The following is a 19724-nucleotide window of genomic DNA, read 5'->3' on the forward strand; positions in this document are numbered from 1 at the left end:
GGAGCTCATTTTGATAGACTGGATGAAATGGAGAGAGCATTCCAGGCCTGCACACAGAGAAGTGTTTGCTAAATGAGGTAGAAGATTTGAGGTGCCCATCAGCTGACTAGTGAAAAGTGGACACCAGTTTCAGAGAGAAGCTGGAAAACCTGCTAACCTAAAACTCATTACAGGAACAAATGTAGGAAAGCTGGGAGGCAAAGGGGGGAAACTTGGACCAAGGAGACCTAGATTTTAGTCCCACCTCTGCCAGTTTGTGAATCTGGGTTGACTTAATCTGTCTGAATCTTATTTATTTATTTATTTTGAGACGTAGTCTTGCTTTGTTGCCCAGGCTGGAGTGCAGTGGCACGATCTCAACTCACTGCAACCTCCGCCTCCTGAGTTCAAGCGATTCTCCTGCTTTAGCCTCCCAAGTAGCTGGGATTACAGGCATGTGCCACCCCGCCTGGCTAATTTTTTGTATTTTTAGTAGAGATAGGGTTTTACCATGTTGGTTAGGCTGGTCTCGAACTCCTGACCTCAGGTGATCCACCTGCCTTGGCCTCCCAAAGTGCTGGAATTACAGGTGTGAGCCACCTCACCCAGCCTGAATCTTAATTTTTTCATCTATAAAATGGGAAGGATAGTCTTTGTGTTTTGTGACTTAGTTGTTGTAAGTGGCAAATTATCTAATTGCTAAATGCTGTAAAAATGTAAGGTGGCATTTTTAGTTCTTAATAATAGCACCAAGTTATTAAGAAAAGGCTAGATTGTGTTAAGCATATTCTAACTAAGAAAACAAATCTTTGGTGGCTATTTTAAAAGGAGTTTTGCGTGGCCATAGAGAAGTAGACTTAAGTTCTCTGGAAAATGGATTTATGGGGAACAGCTCCATGGTCCCTGACAAGGCAGAATGAATGGGACTCACCTGGGACCGAAAGCCAGAAGACTTGGCTCTGCCACTCCTTGGGAACCTTGAGTAAAACACTTAAGGTTGTGGTAGCCCTGTTAGTTTTATTTTATATTTGTTGTTTTTTCTTGTCCTTGTCTGGATTTCAGAAGGTTACATTTTCCTGTTTCTGTTTTAGGTATCACTCTACTCAATTCTTCCATTCTGGTTTCCTAAGGTCTCCTCTTCCCCACCCACCCCTGAAAAAATACCCTAGGGAGCCACTTGGATGGAAAACCCTCCCTGTGTACTCTTCATTTGGAATATACGACTGAGCCTGATTTGATCAGCTATCTTGTGATTTACATAATAGTTGGCTGGTGCAGTTTTTTCACAGCTTCTGAACTGTTCTTACATTGGTCGATTGCATTAGTGTAACTTGTCAGCAGTGAGGGTGGTGGCTTCCCTCCCACTACCAGCAGTGTCTTCAAACTCACTCCTGAAACATGCTGATTTATGCAAATCATTACTAGAAAGGTAACAGGACTTAACAGTCAGAGTTGCTTTGATGTATATAAGCTTGGGAGTTAAATAAATTACAGACCAAGGATTTAATTTTTTTTTTTTTTTTTTTTTGAGATGGAGTCTTGCTCTGTTGCCCAGGCTGGAGTGTAATGGCATGATCTCAGCTCACTGCCAGCTCCGCCTCCCGGGTTCATACCATTCTGCCTAAACCTCCCGAGTAGCTGGGACTACAGGCACCTGCCACCACACCTTATTAAGTGGAACACTTTTACCTTTTCACTTAAAGGGAACATTTTCCAGCTTCTTCAGCATATCTGAATTGCCAGCATCACTGTAGTTGCTCTTTGAGGCCATTATGAAGTCAAGTTCAAGGTTACTTGAACACAAGCAGTTTGATACGAGACAGTTGCTGTGATCACCAGGACAGCTACTAGGTGACTAACAGGCAGGGAGCATCTACAGCATGGATACACATTTTAAAACTTATGGGCCAGGCGCAGTGGCTCACGCCTGTAATCCCAGCATTTGGGGAGGCTGAGGTGGGTGGATCACCTGAGGTCAGGAGTTCGAGCCCAGACTGACCAATATGGTGAAACCTCATCTCTACTAAAAAATACAAAAATTAGCCAGACGTGGTGGCACACACCTGTAATCCCAGCACTTTGGGAGGCCGAGGCTGGTGGATCACTTGAGGTCAGGAATTTGAGACCAGCCTGGCCAACACGGTGAAACCCCGTCTCTACTAAAAATAGAAAAATTAGCTGGGCATGGTGGCACATGCCTGTAATCCCAGCTGCTCAGGAGGCTGAGGCAGGAGAATCTCTTGAACCCAGGAGGCGGAGGTTGCAGTGAGCCGAGATTGGGATTTTACTCTATATGAATTTTGGATCAACTTATTTAGATCCTTGAAAAAAAATCTGTTAGGGCTTTAATTGAATATGCATTGAAATTACGGATTATCTGGGGGGAGAACTGACATCTTTATGGTCTTTTCATTCATGAAAACAATTTATTTAGATTTTCTTTCCATTCATGAAAACAATTTATTTAGATTTTCTTTCATGTCCTTTACCTTTTAAATTTTTCCGTAAAAGCCTTGTACTTCTTTCATTGGATTTCTTCCAACGTGCCTTATAGTTTTTGTTGTCATGTTAATGAGATTTTTTCTTATATTTTCTATTAGTTATTTTGATATATGGAGATAATACTGATTTTATGTTTTCGTCTTCTATATCCAGAAACCTTGCTGACCCCTCTTCTCAGCTGTAATAGTTTGTCTGTAAAGTCTCTTTGATTTTCTATATTGTCTCATTTTCAGGTAAAGACAGCTTTATTTCCTTTCCCATTGCAGGCTGCATGTCTTATATGGAGTTCAGACTTTATTCTCTATCAAATTAGGACCCATTGAAGGGTTTGAGTATAGAAGTGACATTTATTTATTTATGTATGCATTTATTTATTTTTATTATTTTTAAGATGAAGCCTCGTTCTTGTCCCCCAGGCTGGAGTGCAATGGCACGATCTTGGCTCACTGCAACCTCTGCCTCCCAGGTTCAAACGATTCTCCTGCCTCAGCCTCCTGAGTAGCTGGGATTACAGGTGGCTGCTACCATGTCTGGCTAATTTTTGTAGTTTTAGTAGAGATGGGGTTTCACCATGTTGGCCAGGCTGGTCTTGAACGGCTGACCTCAGGTGATCCACCTGCCTCAGCCTTCCAAAGTGCTAGGATTTCAGGCGTGAGCCACCGCACCTGGCCAGAAGTGACAATTTAAGTATTGCATTTGAGAAGAACAATTTTGGTAGCCAGAAGACAGTGTGAAGATAAACAAGAGATCAGTTAGGAGACACTGTTATTCCAGTCACAGGATACTGCAAGCCTGACCTTGGGTAATAGCAAAAGGGAAGGAAGGTAAGAGCTATTTTAGAATTAGGATCAAAGGGACCAGGTAAATGAGGAAATATGAGAGCGAAGATTCAGGGAGCCAACCGTGACACCTAGGTTTCTGCTTATAAACCTGCAGTAATATTCATAGGAAGAGGAACAATGTTGACAACACAACATCTGCTTCTCAGCAGGGCTAGGATAGGTATTTGGAGCCTATCTGTGTATAGATAATCATTCTCAGCAATTTGATTTGAATAGCATTTTCCTCAGTTTGTTCTTCAAAAATCTCCATGTAGATAAGTATCAGCCTGATATGGAGCTTCCGGAGACCCAGAGGTTGCAGAGTGAGCTTGATGTATTAGATGTGGATATACTTCCGGAAGAAGGACCGTTTATTCTAGACCAAAGTGCAAGCTTCAAAGACGAGGTGTTAGCCGTGGCAAAAACAAAAGCAGTGAAAAAGAAGTCTGTGACTGAGAATGTGCCATTTAGGAAGAAAGATACTCTGGCGCCAGCAAGACAGCAAGTATGAAATCATTCCTTTCTTTTGGCCCATTTGTGTTAATCTGACATTGTCAAGGTCACATAAACTGGTATACGCTGGAGCCAGTTCTCAGGCAATTGGATGCTGCAGTCCTTGAGTCTGGCTATTTAAGTCGTTTATATATTTTAACAAAAAAATAACAATTTTTAATATTGTTACTAGAATAGAGAATTCTTTCTATTCCCGGTTCGATAAGATCTTAACTAATATGATACCAATATCCTAATTGGGCAGGAGATTTTAAAATTCAGGTTTTTTCTGCTTCTGATTTGGAAGTGTGAGATTTGAGGGGATTAAGATTTGGTTCCTGCCAGGTGTGGTGTCTCAGGCCTATAATCCCAGCACTTTGGGAAGCGAGAGGATTGCTTGAGGCCAGGAGTTTAAGACCAGCCTGGGCAACATAGTGAGACCCCATCTCTACTAAAAACAAAATTAGCCAGATGTGGTAACTCATGCTTGTAGTCCCAGCTATTTGGGAGCCTGAGGCAGGAAGATCACTTGATCCCAGGAGTTTGAAGCTGCAGTGAGCTGTGATCGAGCCACTGTACTCCAGCCTGGGCAACAGAGTAAGACCCTGTCTTAAAGAAAAAAAAAAAAAATTAGTTCCTGCTAAAGATAAATATCAATCAATAATAATTACTGCATGTTAAAAAGGCATCCTAGGGTGAGTGCTTTCTAATATGGCTTTGGGAGCCAGCAGGGTACAACTTGATTTGAAACTACGTTATATTTTAAGCTTCTGTTTAAAACTTACTTATGGCCCTATCAGTGGAAAACTGGCCAAAAGACCACCTCCTGGTTGAATACCCTTATTGTATTAGTGACATTTGGTGGTCTTGCCCAAAGGCTTCTTGAGCAAATCTGTTTATTTTCAGGTGGCCTCCAGGAAAGGAGAGTTAGCAGTTATCACAAGTTATTGACAGATAATGGATTAGGATCAAGTCTGTTTCTTCCAAAACTTCTATGGCAGGGGGTGGCCATGAATCATTGAGATGTCAAGATTGAACCTGCAAGAATTCAGATGGGTGCTCTTCTCCACAGGCAGAGCCCATTCTTGATAACATTTTTTAAATCGCTAGATTCATTCTGTTTAGACCTAAGGCCCAGAGAGGTTAAGTATTTCAATGAAGAATGTTTTACTCATTACTTGAGCTCAGGAGTTCAAGTCCAGCCTGGACAACACAGTGAGACCCTGGCTCTACAAAAAATAAAAAATTAGCCAGGCATGGTGTCTCACACTTGTGATCCCAGCTACTCAGGAGGCTAAGGCAGGAGAATTGCTTGAGCCCAGGAATTTGAGGCTGCAGTGAGCTGAGATCATACCTCTGCACTCCAGCCTGGGCAACAGAGCAAGACCTTGTCTCTTAAAATAAAAAAAAAGAAAAGAAAAAGAAAAAAGAAAAATAATTTAACAATATGGTGTGAAATTTTTTTTGTTTAATTAGGAAACAAATTGTAAATAAATAAAAATATATTTTATATATTGTTTATATGTTTAAAGGTGTCAGGCAGAGCCAGGGATTTCAATTCTACACCCTCCACCCCTGCCCCCTACCATGATTGTTTCAATTAAATTTACACCCTCCCCCAAATTTCTGCCACAGTGCTTTCTACTCAGGTTTTACCGAATGGATGCATGAATAACATGGAGAACTTGGAGCTTCAGTGAGTCAGAGGTTGAAACCATAGTTTCTTTGGTATTTGTGTGGCCTTATAATTCATACTTATCTCTCACAGGGACTCCGCAAAGCTGAAAGAAGTGGACAAAGCCAACCTCACAGTAAAAGCAGAGTGCAGCAGACAACAGTTTCATCCAGATTAAAAATGAACCGGCAGCCTGTGAAAGACCGCAAGGCACCATGGATACCCCCAAACCCCACATCCCCACCAGCGTCTCCTAAATGGTATGTGATAACTCAAGGGACTGTTTGTGTATGTGATTCTGTTTTTCCTCCATATATCAAAGGTGACCTGTAGCTTATAAGGAGCAAATTAAGTAGTAGCCTTAATTTTTTCCATTGAGCAGAAATGCTTTTTTAGGTGAGTCATACATGAGAAGTCTTTGTCCGGAAGCTTGTTGGTTCCTTCTTCTGGCTGACTGTGGTTGGAACACCCTTCCATGGGCCACCCCAACACCAGGACATGTGTGATTGAATGGAAGATGGTGGGCTTCCCTTCACTTGTCTCTTCTGCCAATAGATTCTAGTAACTTGAGGCCAGGGACTGTGTCTTTTTTATATTTGAATGTCCGGTACTAGTCACATAGTGGGCATTCAGTAAATCTTTGCTGAGTAAATAAATACTTTAAAATAATTCTGACTCTAAGTCAAGATAATTATGAACTATAAAACCATATAGATCTCACCAACACCATCTTAGTTTCAGGGAGCAATTAGGATAATGTTGACGTTACTGTCTTGTCATCCTCACTCATAGCACATTAGAATGAGAAGCTGCCATTCCACAGGGCTAGAGAGAAGAGGAGCAGGGTCCAGTTAGGTGGAAATAATCTTTGGGGGAATCGGTTGAAGATAAAGGGGAGCTCGTTTGCCGTGAGGCAGTAGTTCTTGAAAACACAATGGAAAGGACCAGGAGGTGGAATGGAAAAAAGAAAGAAGTAAAAAGCAGTCATGTCAGGGGAGAACAAGGGAGAAGATAGGTGACTGCAGGGTTCTGTCTTTGGAGCCATCAGAAGTCAGGGTGAGCAGCCCGGTGGAGGAGAAGCCCCCTAAGATTCCGAATGAATGTGAAGGAATAGCTGTGCTCGTCCATCCACTCTCATTTTCAAGTTAAGGAAACAATGTTTAGAGAATTTAATGTCTTTTTCATGTAACAGCCAGACCTAAAATCAGGTCTTCTGACTTCATAATGTGCTTTTTTTGTTTTTATTACTGTATTCTGTTTTCTGTATTTTTGTATACAAATATTAATATGGAGATGTACATTCAGTTGGTAAGCTCAATGGTTGAAGTTTGTATTACAAACCAAATATATAATGAACTGTCTTTTAGAGTGCATGTGTGGTGGGTAGAGGAGGGTAGGTGAGGCTTCTAGGCTCACAGTGCTGTTAGGCCTTATAAAGATACGGAGTTGCCTTATAATATGGAATGTAATTAGTGATCCAAATCTATATATTGTAACAGAGTTTTGTTGACACTCACCCAGTATTCTGTAATTGATCACTGTTTCTCATTTAAAATGGTGATGGCCTCTTTGAAGCAAAGGAGAGTTTCTCCCCTTTGACACTGTGCCTGAGTGCAGGAGGATCTCACTTTTCTTCACATTCAGCTTCTACTGTAGGGCCCCGTGCTACAGATCACCATTAATTTAATGCTGTTGTCGTCTCTGAGCTGGCACCTACTTGGATGAGTCATTGGATACGGAGTGAATGATGACAAAGGTATGCTTTTCCATTTATTTCAGTGCCGCATGGCTAAAGGTGAAAACTAGCCCCAGAGATGCCACAAAAGAGCCTCTCCAGCAAGAAGATCCTCAAGAGGAAAGTCACCTGACAGGTGCTGTTGAGCATGAAGCAGCCAGGTTTGTGCTGGTATTTTTCAGATCTTTGAGAATTAAAGAGCTCCTTTTATGTAGACTTGGAAGTGAACCCTTTCTTCTCCTACATTTAAAGTTGATTATTTAAAATGTAGATTATTTTAAAAAATAGAATAAATACATAAACTGTAGTTTATTAAACTTTTCGGTCAAACTATACAGCGTAGAGTGAGCTCTTCTATTTTTTCTTATTCATTCATAAATTATATATGTGTCGATTATATATCACTTGCTAGTTTTGTATGTGACACTGTTATGAGCTCTATGGAGACTTTAAAAAGGGCAAATAGGCCATAATCCCAGCCCTTGCTTATTTATAGTCAATAGAGAAGTTATGTAATTAACTATAATTTAAGATAGAACACGGTATGTAACCTAGGAACTGAGAGAGTTTAGAAACGGGAGAGGGTGACTTCTTGCTGCAGAGGTCTAGGCTTCATGGATGGAAATTAAACTAGGACCTGAAGAACAGTCAGGATTTCAATATGGGAGATGAGGTGAGAACATTCCATAAGAAGAGAACAGTGAAAACAGGTTTCTCTCTATTCATTTGGCTGAAATTATTCTTACAGTTACGGGAAAGCAGAAATGAAAGCGGTCCATTAAATAATTTGACAATATTCATATATCCTAAACCAAAAGAATCAAAGCACTTTTACATACAACAGAGTTGTTCACAATTAACTTTTCCCTTTTGTTTTTATTTGACTTCACCATGCCTATGTGGCTCCTGGGGGCTCATTGTTTGTCTAAACTTGAAGATATAGCAAGGGTTTTGTTTGAGTCTAATAAGAAACCCCAAGTACAAGTGATAGCTAGTTTTCTTGAGAACCTTTGAGACAGGTTCTCATTGCGTTGTGCATAAACGTTTTCTGACATGGAAAATGTTCTAGAGAGCTTTAGGGGTACGGAGAGGTTATGTTACCTACTGAGTAGCTTAATAGATCCTGGATTGGTGCTCTGCTCTGCGGCGGTCCTGACTTCTGGTCTGTTTCTGTGATGATGACACCCTGTAGTGTCGAGGCAGAATTGGTTTGACTCTTGACTGTCTGCTAGGCTCGCTTGGCTTGATGCTGAAACTTCCAAAAGATTGAAGGAACTAGAAGAATTAAAAGCCAAGGAAATTGACAACATGCAAAAACAGAGGTAAATATTTGCTCCTGAGGTAGGAAAAGGTAAACAGGCCTATTCTACATCTCTATACGTTAATGATAAATAGAGATTATTTAGGCCTAGCTACACTTCTGCCTCCTTAAAAGACTGTGAAGTCACTTAAGAAGCCAACGGAGGAGCCAAGACTGGAGCTCAAGGGAGCCCCGACTCTGCCTTGAGGAGAGTTGGGGTGACTCTTGATACTGTTCTCTAGGCTTGACTGGCTTGATGCTGAAACTTCTAGAAGAACAAAGGAACTGAATGAGCTCAAAGCTGAAGAAATGTATAGACTCCAACAATTGAGGTATGTGTTTGCTTCTTAGGAAGAATAGTGGATGTTTGCTTGTTCTAATTGATCTAGATAGTTCTAGCAACCAACCTGAACTGTTAAGGCCTAACTTCATTACATGAAAGAATGAATAGCTGCATGTCTACCTGTATATTATACCATATTTTTTTGCTAGGAAATGCTTCTTTTGTGTGGAGTTTGAAGGAGAACTGAAAAAAATCTGTAATTGTAGAGAAGTTCTGTCTGAAAGATCAGTCTTATGTGTATTTGCTTGGACTACCCTCAAAGGTACTTTTCTCTAGCCAGATGTCAGTCCTTCTAAGGGCAGAAGATTAGTATGATGCACATACATGTTCTGTTCATGTGAATCAACATATAGCTACTTTAGTTTCACATGTTAGCTTGAGTGCAGGCTATGGTTTTCGAATGAGGTTCCCTTTTTCTATTCACTCCATAAGTGTTTTCAAAACTATAGGCACCGTAGACATAAAGAAGCTTGTTAAAAGATTTAGTTCAGCTGCTGCTGCAATTACCTCATTTTTCCAACTCTGATAATAATTCATCTTGTAGTCACATTAACAGAACACTCATTGAAACATCTGTGCATTCTGTCACCATTCATGATGGAGTGTTCAGTCTCAGGTTAGAAGGGCTGTGGGTATATCATTAGAAGGCCAAGAGTTTTTGTCTGTAGTAAAGATGTCAAGTCATACAATCCCAGAATGTTGGGATTTGAAGGATCTTTCCCCCAACTGAGGCTTTTGGCTCCTCTCTACTATCTCTACTGAGGAACTGTCCAGTATATTTACACACACCCTCTGTGATGGGATAGTCACTACTGTCTGAGGGAATCATTTATTGCTAAGAAGGTGTGACATCAGGCTGTGTTGAAATTTGATTCTCTGTGACTCTTACCCACTTGTCCTTTGGGCCATATAGCAAAAGCTTCATCCTCTGTGTCCCATTTATTCCTCTGTGTGTTTTTACTTCAAAAATTAAACATATCACACATATAGAAGAACATACTAAATGCACATGTGCAATCCAAAATATTACAGAATGAACATCCACGCACCACCATTGTAAGCCAAGGAATCAACCGTTGCCACTGCTGCAGAAGTTTCCAGTATATCCCTCCTCAGTTGCATCCCCTTTCCCCCGAGAGGCAGCCACTGTCCTGATTCTTGTGTTGATCTTTTCATTACTCTTCTTCATAAATCTGTCAACTTTGTGTGTATCCCTAACAATATCTTGTTTAATTTTGAAAACTGAGAAACAGGTACAAATCTAGCTGAACATGGAAAGGGCAGTGTTGCTGGTAGTATCAGATGAAGACTCCTAGGGGAAGACAGGTTGAACAGAGCCTGGATCCTGATCTGATTTGTGCTTTCATAAGAGTTTGTAGGTGCCCCACTCAGGAGGTCACCGAGCAGGGTTGGGAGTGAGTCCTGCACACACAGGGCGTCCTCCATCTGGAGGGCCTGTTGGTGAGCCAGGTCCACTGGACTTCGGGAGGAAGCCTTGTCAGGAGAGGGGCTGCGCTGTAACGCATGGCTTCTCAGCTCTTTCTGGTCAGCTACTGTGGGGATGGGATGACTATCCTTAGCAGACAGCAGGTCTGCAGGGAGTAGCAGAAACTTCATCAGCAAAGGGGCAAGACAAGCCAGGAATCTAGGCTTAGACCTCCCATTTCCCATATTGTGTTGTAATCTTCAGTTTACTTGCTTGTTTTGATGGGGCACATGCTAATGTAGCTGCTGCTGCTCTTTTTTTTAAATTAGAGACAAGGTCTCACTATGTTGCCCAGGTTGGTCTTGAACTCCTGGGCTCAAGTGATCCTCCTGCCTTGGCCTCCCGGAGGGCTGGGATTAGGCATAGGTTAATTTAGCTTCTTGAGAAAGGATGAATGGGAAGTAAATCCTTTCAGACCTTTTAAGTCTGAAAATGTCTTTATTTGCTGATAAACCATCTCATATTTGCTGGTAGCCTTACTGGGTATAGAAGATTATTTTTATTGGAAATTTTTAATTAAACTTCTTATTGTGAGGTAATCGTAGAGTCACACGAAGACCCAATTTCCCCAAATGGTAGCCTCTTGGGAAACTACAGCACAGTACTACAACCAGGATATTAACATTGGTATAGTCGAGATACAGAACCTTCCCACCCCCAAGGAGCCCTCATATTGCCACACCCACTTCTTTTCTGCCCCCATTCACTGCTTGGCTAAATATCTCCTGACAACCACTCCTCTGCTCTCCCTGTCCATGATTTTGTTATTTCAAGAGTGTTATTATAAGTGGAAGTGTATAGTATGTAACTTTTGGGGACTTCTTTAATCATTCTCTGGAAATTCATGGAGCTCATCACATGTATCAGTAGTTCATCCCTTTTTGTTGCTGAGTAGTATTCATGGTGTGGATACAAACAAACCATAGTTTAACCACGTACCTCTTCAAGAACATCTGAGCCTGTGGTCCCAGCTATTTGGGAGGCGGAAGTGGGAGAATCACTGGAGCCTGGAAAGTGGAGGCTGCAGTGAGCCATGATCATGTCACTGCACTCCAGCCTGGGCAACAGAGCAAGACCCTGTCTCAAAAAAAAAAAAAGAACATCTGAGTTCTTTCCAGTTTGGGGCTATTATGAATACAGTTTCTATAAACAGTTGTGTACAAGTATTTGTGTGAACATAAGTTTTCCTTTTTTCCTGGGATAAATGCCCAGAGGGCAGTTGCTGGGTTGTATGCTTAGTGGTATGTTTTGTTTCGCTTTGTTCCAAACTGCCATACTGTTTTCCAGAGTGGCTCTGTCTGTTCCCACCAGCAGTGTTTGAGGGATCCAGTTGTGCTGCATCTTTGCCAGCACTTGGTGGTGTCACTCTGCTTTTTTGTAGGTGTTCTGATGGGTGTATAGTGGCTTCTGAACATCTTTTCATGTACTTGTTTGCTGTCCACTCAGTCTTTGCTGGCATGTGGCCATGGGTTTTTCTGCAGTGTCTGGCTGCAGTAGAGCAGTTATTTTCTAAGTTTTCCATCTTTCTAGGCTGCCCCTTTCTTGGTCCTTTTGATAGAGAGAGCAGACTTTATTTGCATTGGAGACTTCTTTTTTGTCTGTGCCTATTGGTGTTTCTGGGTTGCTGGCTTCTCCAGTACCTACTCTGGGATATATGAGGCAAAGAGAAATCCCAGAGAACTCACTGCTCTGTCATTCTTTTGGTCCCAGTGTCCCTAGGTGATGTGCCTTCTCTACTTCTCTCCGGGTCCTCTTATGTTTGCATATATTTAATGTCCAGGATTCTTAGTTGTAATTAACAGGAAGAAGTGGGGAAAGTACATTTTTCAACCTCTTCAGAAGCAAAAATCTGAGCATTTCTGCTCATTGTCTTGTTTCCAATGAGAAATCAGAATTGCTTTTTATCCTTCTCTGGAGGCTCACAGACTCTGCTTTCTCCCCAGGGTAGCTCAGATTCGTAATGATAGGACTTATTATGGGTGTGTTTTCATTGGTCAGTGGACCTTTTCAGCCTCGCAATTTATTTCCTTTAATTCTGAGAAGTTTTCGTGCTTTATTTTGTACTTTTTTTTCTTGTCTCTGTTTTCTCTATTCTCTCTTCCTAAAACTCCTGTTCTTTGATGTTGGACTTCCTTGACTGGTCCTCTGATTTTCTTATCTGTTTTTTCCTATTTTCTTTCTCTCTTTCCCCTCTTCTACCTCCTCCCCTACCCTTCCCCAGTAGGAGATTTCCTCCAACTTTAACATTTAACCTATTGAGTTTGTCATTTCTGCCAGTGTTTAAATTTTAAAATTTAAAAATGTTGAGAGCTCTATTATATTCTCCAAATATCTCCAAATATCTCTTACTCAGTGGTCGCCTATCCTTCTTTCATGGATACAGTGCTGTTTTCTTTCTGAGTATGTTAACACATTTCCTCTGCCTTTTGACCTACATAATCTTTTTCTTTTCTTCCTCAGATACCTAGTAATCTTGGCTATCTTCTCATGTTTAAACGTAGGGGGAGTGATTACTGATCGAAAACTCAGAGTATGTGGGTTGGAGTTAGTATTTTAGTTTTTTAAATAATTGTTTCTATTGTGGTATAATTTACATATAGTAAAATGCAAAGAACTTAAAGGTACAATTCAATGAATTTTGACAAATGCATATCCCTGGGTAACCAAAACGCTAATCAAGATAGATAATTTGTCCTTCAACCCAGAAAGTTCCCACATGTCCGTTTTGGTCGTTCTCTACTCCACACCCCCATCCCTCATGGAGGCAGTTGCTTTGATTTCTTTTACTCTAAGTAGCTTTGCCTGTTCAGACTTTATATGAATAGAATCATCAAGATCTACCCCATTGTGTCTGGCTTCTTTTGCTCAAGAAAATGTTTGCGATTCATCCACGTTGTGTGTGTATCAGCATAGTTCATCCATTTTAGTGCAGAGTAGTATTCCACTGTGGGAATATACCACATTCTGTTTGTTCATCCTCTTGTGAATTGACATTTGGGCTTTCTCATTTATAGTTAGTATGAATCAAGCTGTTACGTACATTCTTGCACAAGGCTTTTTGTAGAAATATGCTTTCATTTCTCTTGGGTAAATGCCTAGGAGTATAATTTCTGGGTAATAGGATAGGCAGTTGTTTGATTTTATTAAATGAGCCATATACATTATCCAGAGTAGTAGCGTTTTATACTCCCATCAGCAGTGCATGCGAGTTCGTTTCTATTGGTTTCACATCCTTGCTAACAATTGAGCTTGTCAGTCTTTTAGTGATTCTGGTGAGAACGTGGTGGTATCTCTTTGTGGTTTTAATTTGTGTTTCCTTGAAGACGAATGATGTTGGACACCTTTTCTAGTGCTTATTATGAAGTGTCTGTTCAAGTCTTTTGCCTATTAGAATTTTTTTTAAGTGTTGATTTGAGTTCTTTGTATTTTCTGGATACAAGCCCCTTGCCAGATATGTGTGCAGCAGATATTTTCTTGCAATGCTATGGCTCGCCCATAGATCTTTGTAATGGTGTCTTTTGATGACTAAAAGTGTTAAATTGTGATTAAGACCAGTTTATCAATTTTTCTTTTCTGGTTAGTCATTTTTGGTGAACTAGCTGAGAAATCATTGCCTATGTTAGGGTCTCAAGGACTTTCTCTTGTGTTTTCCTTTAAGTGTTTTATAGTTTTACCATTTATTCTTATGTCTGTGATCCATTTAGAATTAATTTTTGTATATGAGATGAAATACTGATCAAAATTCATTTTCTTTAATGGATATCTGGCTATTCCAACACCATCTGATGAAAGTAACACCTAGACTATTTGTTAAGGACACTTATGTTGGTCTTTAGATCTTTCCTTTGGCCTGTGTCAGACTGCCCAGAGAAGTTTTCTGATCTTTGGCCCAGAGAGTAAGATCAGGATGTTGCTTCCTAGGAGCTGAGTTGGGGAAGAGGGCTGTGAGTCTAATAACACAGCATTTAGCCTGCATATGTGACCCCCGCCTCTTTTCAGTATGGTACCTACAGCCTCAACTGTGATCGGGTGCCCCTAATCAAGAGACCCTCACACAGAGAATGAGCCATCAGACTTCTCCTAGAGTTGGAAAGAGGTGACTGTGTAGTTGTGTGAAGTAGGGAAAGGGATCTAGGAGTCTTAATTTCTCAAACATCATTTAGCTGTTGTCGTCAGTTTTTAAACCACTCCCTCCCAGCTTAGCCCAGGCCTAGATGTACCTGGTACTACCAGTCATGTGCCTAAGTCAGCAGTACAAATTGTGTGGGTTCTAGTTTTTCTCACTACTGGCCCTAGAAGTCAACTTCCTGTCTACGGCCATACCACCCTGAATGTGCCCAATCTCGTCTGATCTCGGAAGCTAAGCAGGGTCGGGCCTGGTTAGTACTTGGATGGGAGAAGTCACCTTTCTCAGATCAGCTAAGTTAGTTATCACTTTTTTCCTTTGTTTTCCAGCACCATTTTTTTCTTCCTTATCCTTGTGGGTGTAAAGCTAACTCTACGGTTGTTTTAGTGGGATTTGGTGAGGGAACAAAATTAGTTTCTTTTGTTTAGTTTACTAACCTCTTTAGCCGTTAATGGCAACCATTATTTTTTTAAAGTGTACTCAGTGTAGGCCGGGCGCGGTGGCTCACACTTGTAATTCCAGCACTTTGGGAGGCCGAGGCGGGCGGATCCCGAGGTCAGGAGATCCAGACCACGGTGAAACCCCGTCTCTACTAAAAATACAAAAAATTAGCCGGGCGTGGTGGCACGCACCTGTAGTCCCAGCTACTTGGAGAGGCTGAGGCAGGAGAATGGCGTGAACCCGGGAGGCGGAGCTTGCAGTGAGCCGAGATTGCGCCACTGCACTCCAGCGTGGGTGACAGAGCGAGACTCTGTCTCAAAAAAATAATAATAAAAAAAAATAATAATAAAGTGTACTCAGTGCCTAACACACTTCAGATGTTACCTAAATCCTTGTGCATAAAGTAAGGCCTAGGACCAGCACTGTCACATCACCTAGGAGCTTGTTGGAAATGCAGACTCTCAGGCCTTACTTAGACCAACTGAATTGGAATCTACATTTTCATAAGATCCCCAGGAGATTGGTGTGGCCATGAATGGTTAGAGAAGCTCGTGGTCATTTTATTTCCCTTCACCTGGAGTGGCAAATAAATATGTAAAATAGGATATTTTATTGTCTTTGATTTTAATTTTCAATTTTATTTCTAAATAGTGTTTCTGCCACCCAGTTAGCAGACAAGGTAGAGGAGGCAGTTCTGGATCGTTTGAAGCCTCTCTTGGTCAAGGCCCAGGTAATCTATCTAGTTCATTTCATTTGCTTGCTTTTTGGAAGTTCTGGATTTAAAATGAGTTGCTACAGAGGCCTCGTTGATCCTTTATAGGGCTAAGTGTCTCTGTGGCAGCTGGAAGATACCCCCAGACCACCAACTACTGATATGCCCTTCATTGCGGAGAAGGGATAGAGATAAAGGGATAAGGGGAAAGTCCTCCTCTTGAGAAAGTTGAGATTTTAGTTTGGGAAACAAGTTGGGATTGTAATCCCTGTTCTGAATGAAATGGATCTGTTGATGAAGTTAGTGTTCCATTAGCAGCTTTCACTCAAATGCTGTGTTTTTTCACCTCAGTGGTTTGGAATGATGAGCTCTATTTTTCCAAAGGAGAGAGGTGTTAGGACAGCTTCTGTGCACAATCCAGTACTTTCTTGAGGATGAAATTATATATGGTATCACCAAGAGGTTGTGCCATCCTCCCATAAGCAGTAAGCTCAATTCTATAGCCAGACCCTGTAGCTCCACCCTGTAAATAGAAACAATCTTGTGTATATGACTAGATGAGGCCACAGAAGAATATTATAAATTTCAGTGGAATGAATGACATTCGGGGTCCCTAAACAGGCCACTGAACTTCTCTATTTTTAGTTAGAGAAATGTTAAATTTGTATTAGAGTCCATGGAAATCTCAGTAGCGTAGAACTAGGAAGACTCTTAGAAATCAAGCAGTCTTGAGCTGTAGGGTGGCTGGAAAAAAAAAAAAGAAATCAAGTAGTTCAACTTCCTCGTTTTATCATTGAGGAAGCTGTGGAACAGAGAAGTTGAATGACTTGCATAAAGCATGCAGCTATTCTGACAATGTTTACAGAGTTGAGGGAAGAAAAAGGCTGGAAAGCCAAGATCAACACATGGCATTTGTTTCTATGAAGACAAAGTGCTTTGAATTGCTACAAAAAGCCTAATGTAGCTAAAGCTGATGAATAGTTCCACACAAGTTATTCTGGTAATAGAATTCATTTGTACTAATAGGAGCTATAAGTTTTTATACTCCATGAATGTATTTGTCTGTTTTAATAGAGAGTCAATTCTACTGCAGAAGCAAATATTCATTTGAAAGATGGCTCGTCAGTAAACACAGCGACAGCCCAGCCTGCACAGGAGGTATGCGTTGTGTGATATTGACATTCTGGTATTATTGCTTGATAACGTCTTTAGTTGTAATGAAAATGAAATACAGATTACTTTGCAAACACTAGATTATCCTACTCAAGAAGTATGAATATTATTTTTCACATTTGGCATGTTAATTCTTCCAGTGTATATTTAGTATTATGACTTAGGTCAGCCTTGCAAACAGAGCACAAAAATCTTAGAGCTGCAGGTTTTTGTTAGTGGCTCCATCCCTCCTCCGGATCACAGAGTGTGGTGCCCTGTGTGGCCCTGAATGTTGATGGCCTGCGGCAGAAGAATGGCTGCCTGCCCTCATTTCCTTTCATTCAGCCTAGTTTCACTCATTATTGTCCTAATTTTCTTTATACTTGGGGCCTAATGTTTATTGTTAGGCAAGCATGTTTTGAGTGCCTAATATGTGACCAGTATCTGGCCTAGCAGAGAAAAAGGTGACCCAGGAAAAAAATGAGAACATTTGAGAAAAATAAAAACACATGTTCTTGTTGTCCACTCTGTACTCTTCCTCTGGAGGACCTGTTTTTAATATTTGTAGAAATGTTTCTGCCTTGCCTAGGCTTAGAGCTGCAGAGCAGAAGGTACAAGTTGCATCCATTTAATCTTTGTGGAGTTTAGAAAGATATTTATTGCTTTAATTGCCCAGAGCAAGGCAAGGAAGCTTCATTCCAACTTCCTCCTTAGGTTTCAGAGCAGAAGGAAATTGGAATGAAGCTCCATTGGCCCAGTGACCTTAGGGGCAGGAAGAAGGTAGATTTCAAGGATGTGTCCCTATTCTGATTATTAAGCAATATTTCAGCTGTAACATATTTTCATAATCTCTGTGATTATAACTTTATCGTACCAAGGTTTTATGACATAATCTGATGTGAGGTGAGGCTTCTAAGACTGAAAGCTAAAAGCCTACATTTGGCCATTACAAATTCAGCTGTGTTATGACTTGGTGTTTTATGCAGCTTGGCCACTAAATGATATATATTTTTTTTCTGGAGGAATAGTAAGGCTAACATTTAACCCAGAGAGGCCACTCCATACTGCACTTTAATATGAAAGGAAAATGAAGTGATTATGAATGCTGGCAGTGAAATAGACATGTTTGAGTGTACTAGGAATGATCAGCCTGGTATATCAGAATTATTTTGTAGGCATTACATGATGTTTAACACAATTTATTGAAACAGAAAAGTAACTCTGTGTAGTATTTAGAATTCTGGGCTGTTGTTAAATAGCAGCTTCACTGCAGAGTATTCCAGGCAGCACCGTCAAGAGTCAGTGTTTACAAAGAACTGAATGATTACTGTAGCCTTGTAGTATAGTTTAAAGTCAGGTAGCGTGATGCCTCCAGCTTTGTTCTTTTGGCTTAGGATTGACTTGGCGATGCGGGCTCTTTTTTGGTTCCATATGAACTTTAAAGTAGTTTTTTCCAATTCTGTGAAGAAAGTCATTGGTAGCTTGATGGGGATGGCATTGAATCTATAAATTACCTTGGGCAGTATGGCCATTTTCACGATATTGATTCTTCCAACCCATGAGCATGGAATGTTCTTCCATTTGTTTGTATCCTCTTTTATTTCATTGAGCAGTGGTTTGTAGTTCTCCTTGAAGAGGTCCTTCACATCCCTTGTAAGTTGGATTCCTAGGTATTTTACTCTCTTTGAAGCAATTGTGAATGGGAGTTCACTCATGATTTGGCTCTCTGTTTGTCTGTTATTGGTGTACAAGAATGCTTGTGATTTTTGTACATTAATTTTGTATCCTGAGACTTTGCTGAAGTTGCTAATCAGCTTAAGGAGATTTTGGGCTGAGACAGTGGGGTTTTCTAGATGGGATCTCATTAAACTAAAGAGCTTCTGCACAGCAAAAGAAACTATCATCAGAGTGAACAGGCAACCTACACAATGGGAGAAAATTTTTGCAACCTACTCATCTGACAAAGGGCTAATATCCAGAATCTACAATGAACTCAAACAAATTTACAAGAAAAAAACAAACAACCCCATCAAAAAGTGGGCAGAGGATATGAACAGACACTTCTCAAAAGAAGACATTTATGCAGCCAAAAAACACATGAAGAAATGCTCCTCATCACTGGCCATCAGAGAAACACAAATCAAAACCACAGTGAGATACCATCTCACACCAGTTAGAATGGCCATCATTAAAAAATCAGGAAACAACAGGTGCTGGAGAGGATGTGGAGAAATAGGAACACTTTTACACTGTTGGTGGGACTGTAAACTAGTTCAACCATTGTGGAAGTCAGTGTGGCGATTCCTCAGGGATCTAGAACTAGAAATACCATTTGACCCAGCCATCCCATTACTGGGTATATACCCAAAGGACTATAAATCATGCTGCTATAAAGACACATGCACACGTATGTTTATTGCGGCACTATTCACAATAGCAAAGAGTTGGAACCAACCCAAATGTCCAACAACGATAGACTGGATTAAGAAAATGTGGCACATATACACCATGGAATACTATGCAGCCATAAAAAATGATGAGTTCGTGTCCTTTGTAGGGACATGGATGAAACTGGAAAACATCATTCTCAGTAAACTATCTCAAGGACAAAAAACCAAACACCGCATGTTCTCACTCATAGGTGGGAATTGAACAATGAGAACTCATGGACACAGGAAGGGGAACATCACGCTCCGGGGACTGTTGTGGGGTGGGGGGAGGGGGGAGGGACAGCATTAGGAGATACATCTGGTGGAGCCAAGATGGCCGAATAGGAACAGCTCCGGTCTCCAGCTCCCAGCCCCAGCGACACAGAAGACGGGTGATTTCTGCATTTCTGCTTGAGGTACCGGTTTCATCTCACTAGGGAGTGCCTAACAGTGGGTTCAGGACAGTCGGTGAAGCGCACTGTGTGCGAGCCGAAGCAGGGCGAGGCATTGCCTTACTCGGGAAGCGCAAGG

At 41.0% G+C, this 19724-nt stretch overlaps 1 protein-coding gene across 14 annotated transcripts in view; it reads left to right on the forward strand.

Annotated features, from left to right (window-relative positions):
* KIAA0753 (KIAA0753 ortholog) overlaps window positions 1-19724 on the forward strand; it is a 70328-nt gene that overhangs the window by 24612 nt on the left and 25992 nt on the right. For all 14 annotated transcript variants that reach the window (XM_063629572.1, XM_063629578.1, XM_055258733.2 and 11 more), the window contains 7 exons: window positions 3578-3807; window positions 5563-5729; window positions 7249-7365; window positions 8437-8526; window positions 8747-8836; window positions 15552-15630; window positions 16687-16770. In XM_063629572.1, the coding sequence (XP_063485642.1) occupies window positions 3578-3807; window positions 5563-5729; window positions 7249-7365; window positions 8437-8526; window positions 8747-8836; window positions 15552-15630; window positions 16687-16770 (857 nt within the window). The remainder of the gene's footprint in view (window positions 1-3577; window positions 3808-5562; window positions 5730-7248; window positions 7366-8436; window positions 8527-8746; window positions 8837-15551; window positions 15631-16686; window positions 16771-19724) is intronic.

The sequence above is a fragment of the Symphalangus syndactylus genome, chromosome 20 (assembly GCF_028878055.3).
Source record: "Symphalangus syndactylus isolate Jambi chromosome 20, NHGRI_mSymSyn1-v2.1_pri, whole genome shotgun sequence".
Classification (NCBI taxonomy): Eukaryota; Metazoa; Chordata; class Mammalia; order Primates; family Hylobatidae; genus Symphalangus; species Symphalangus syndactylus.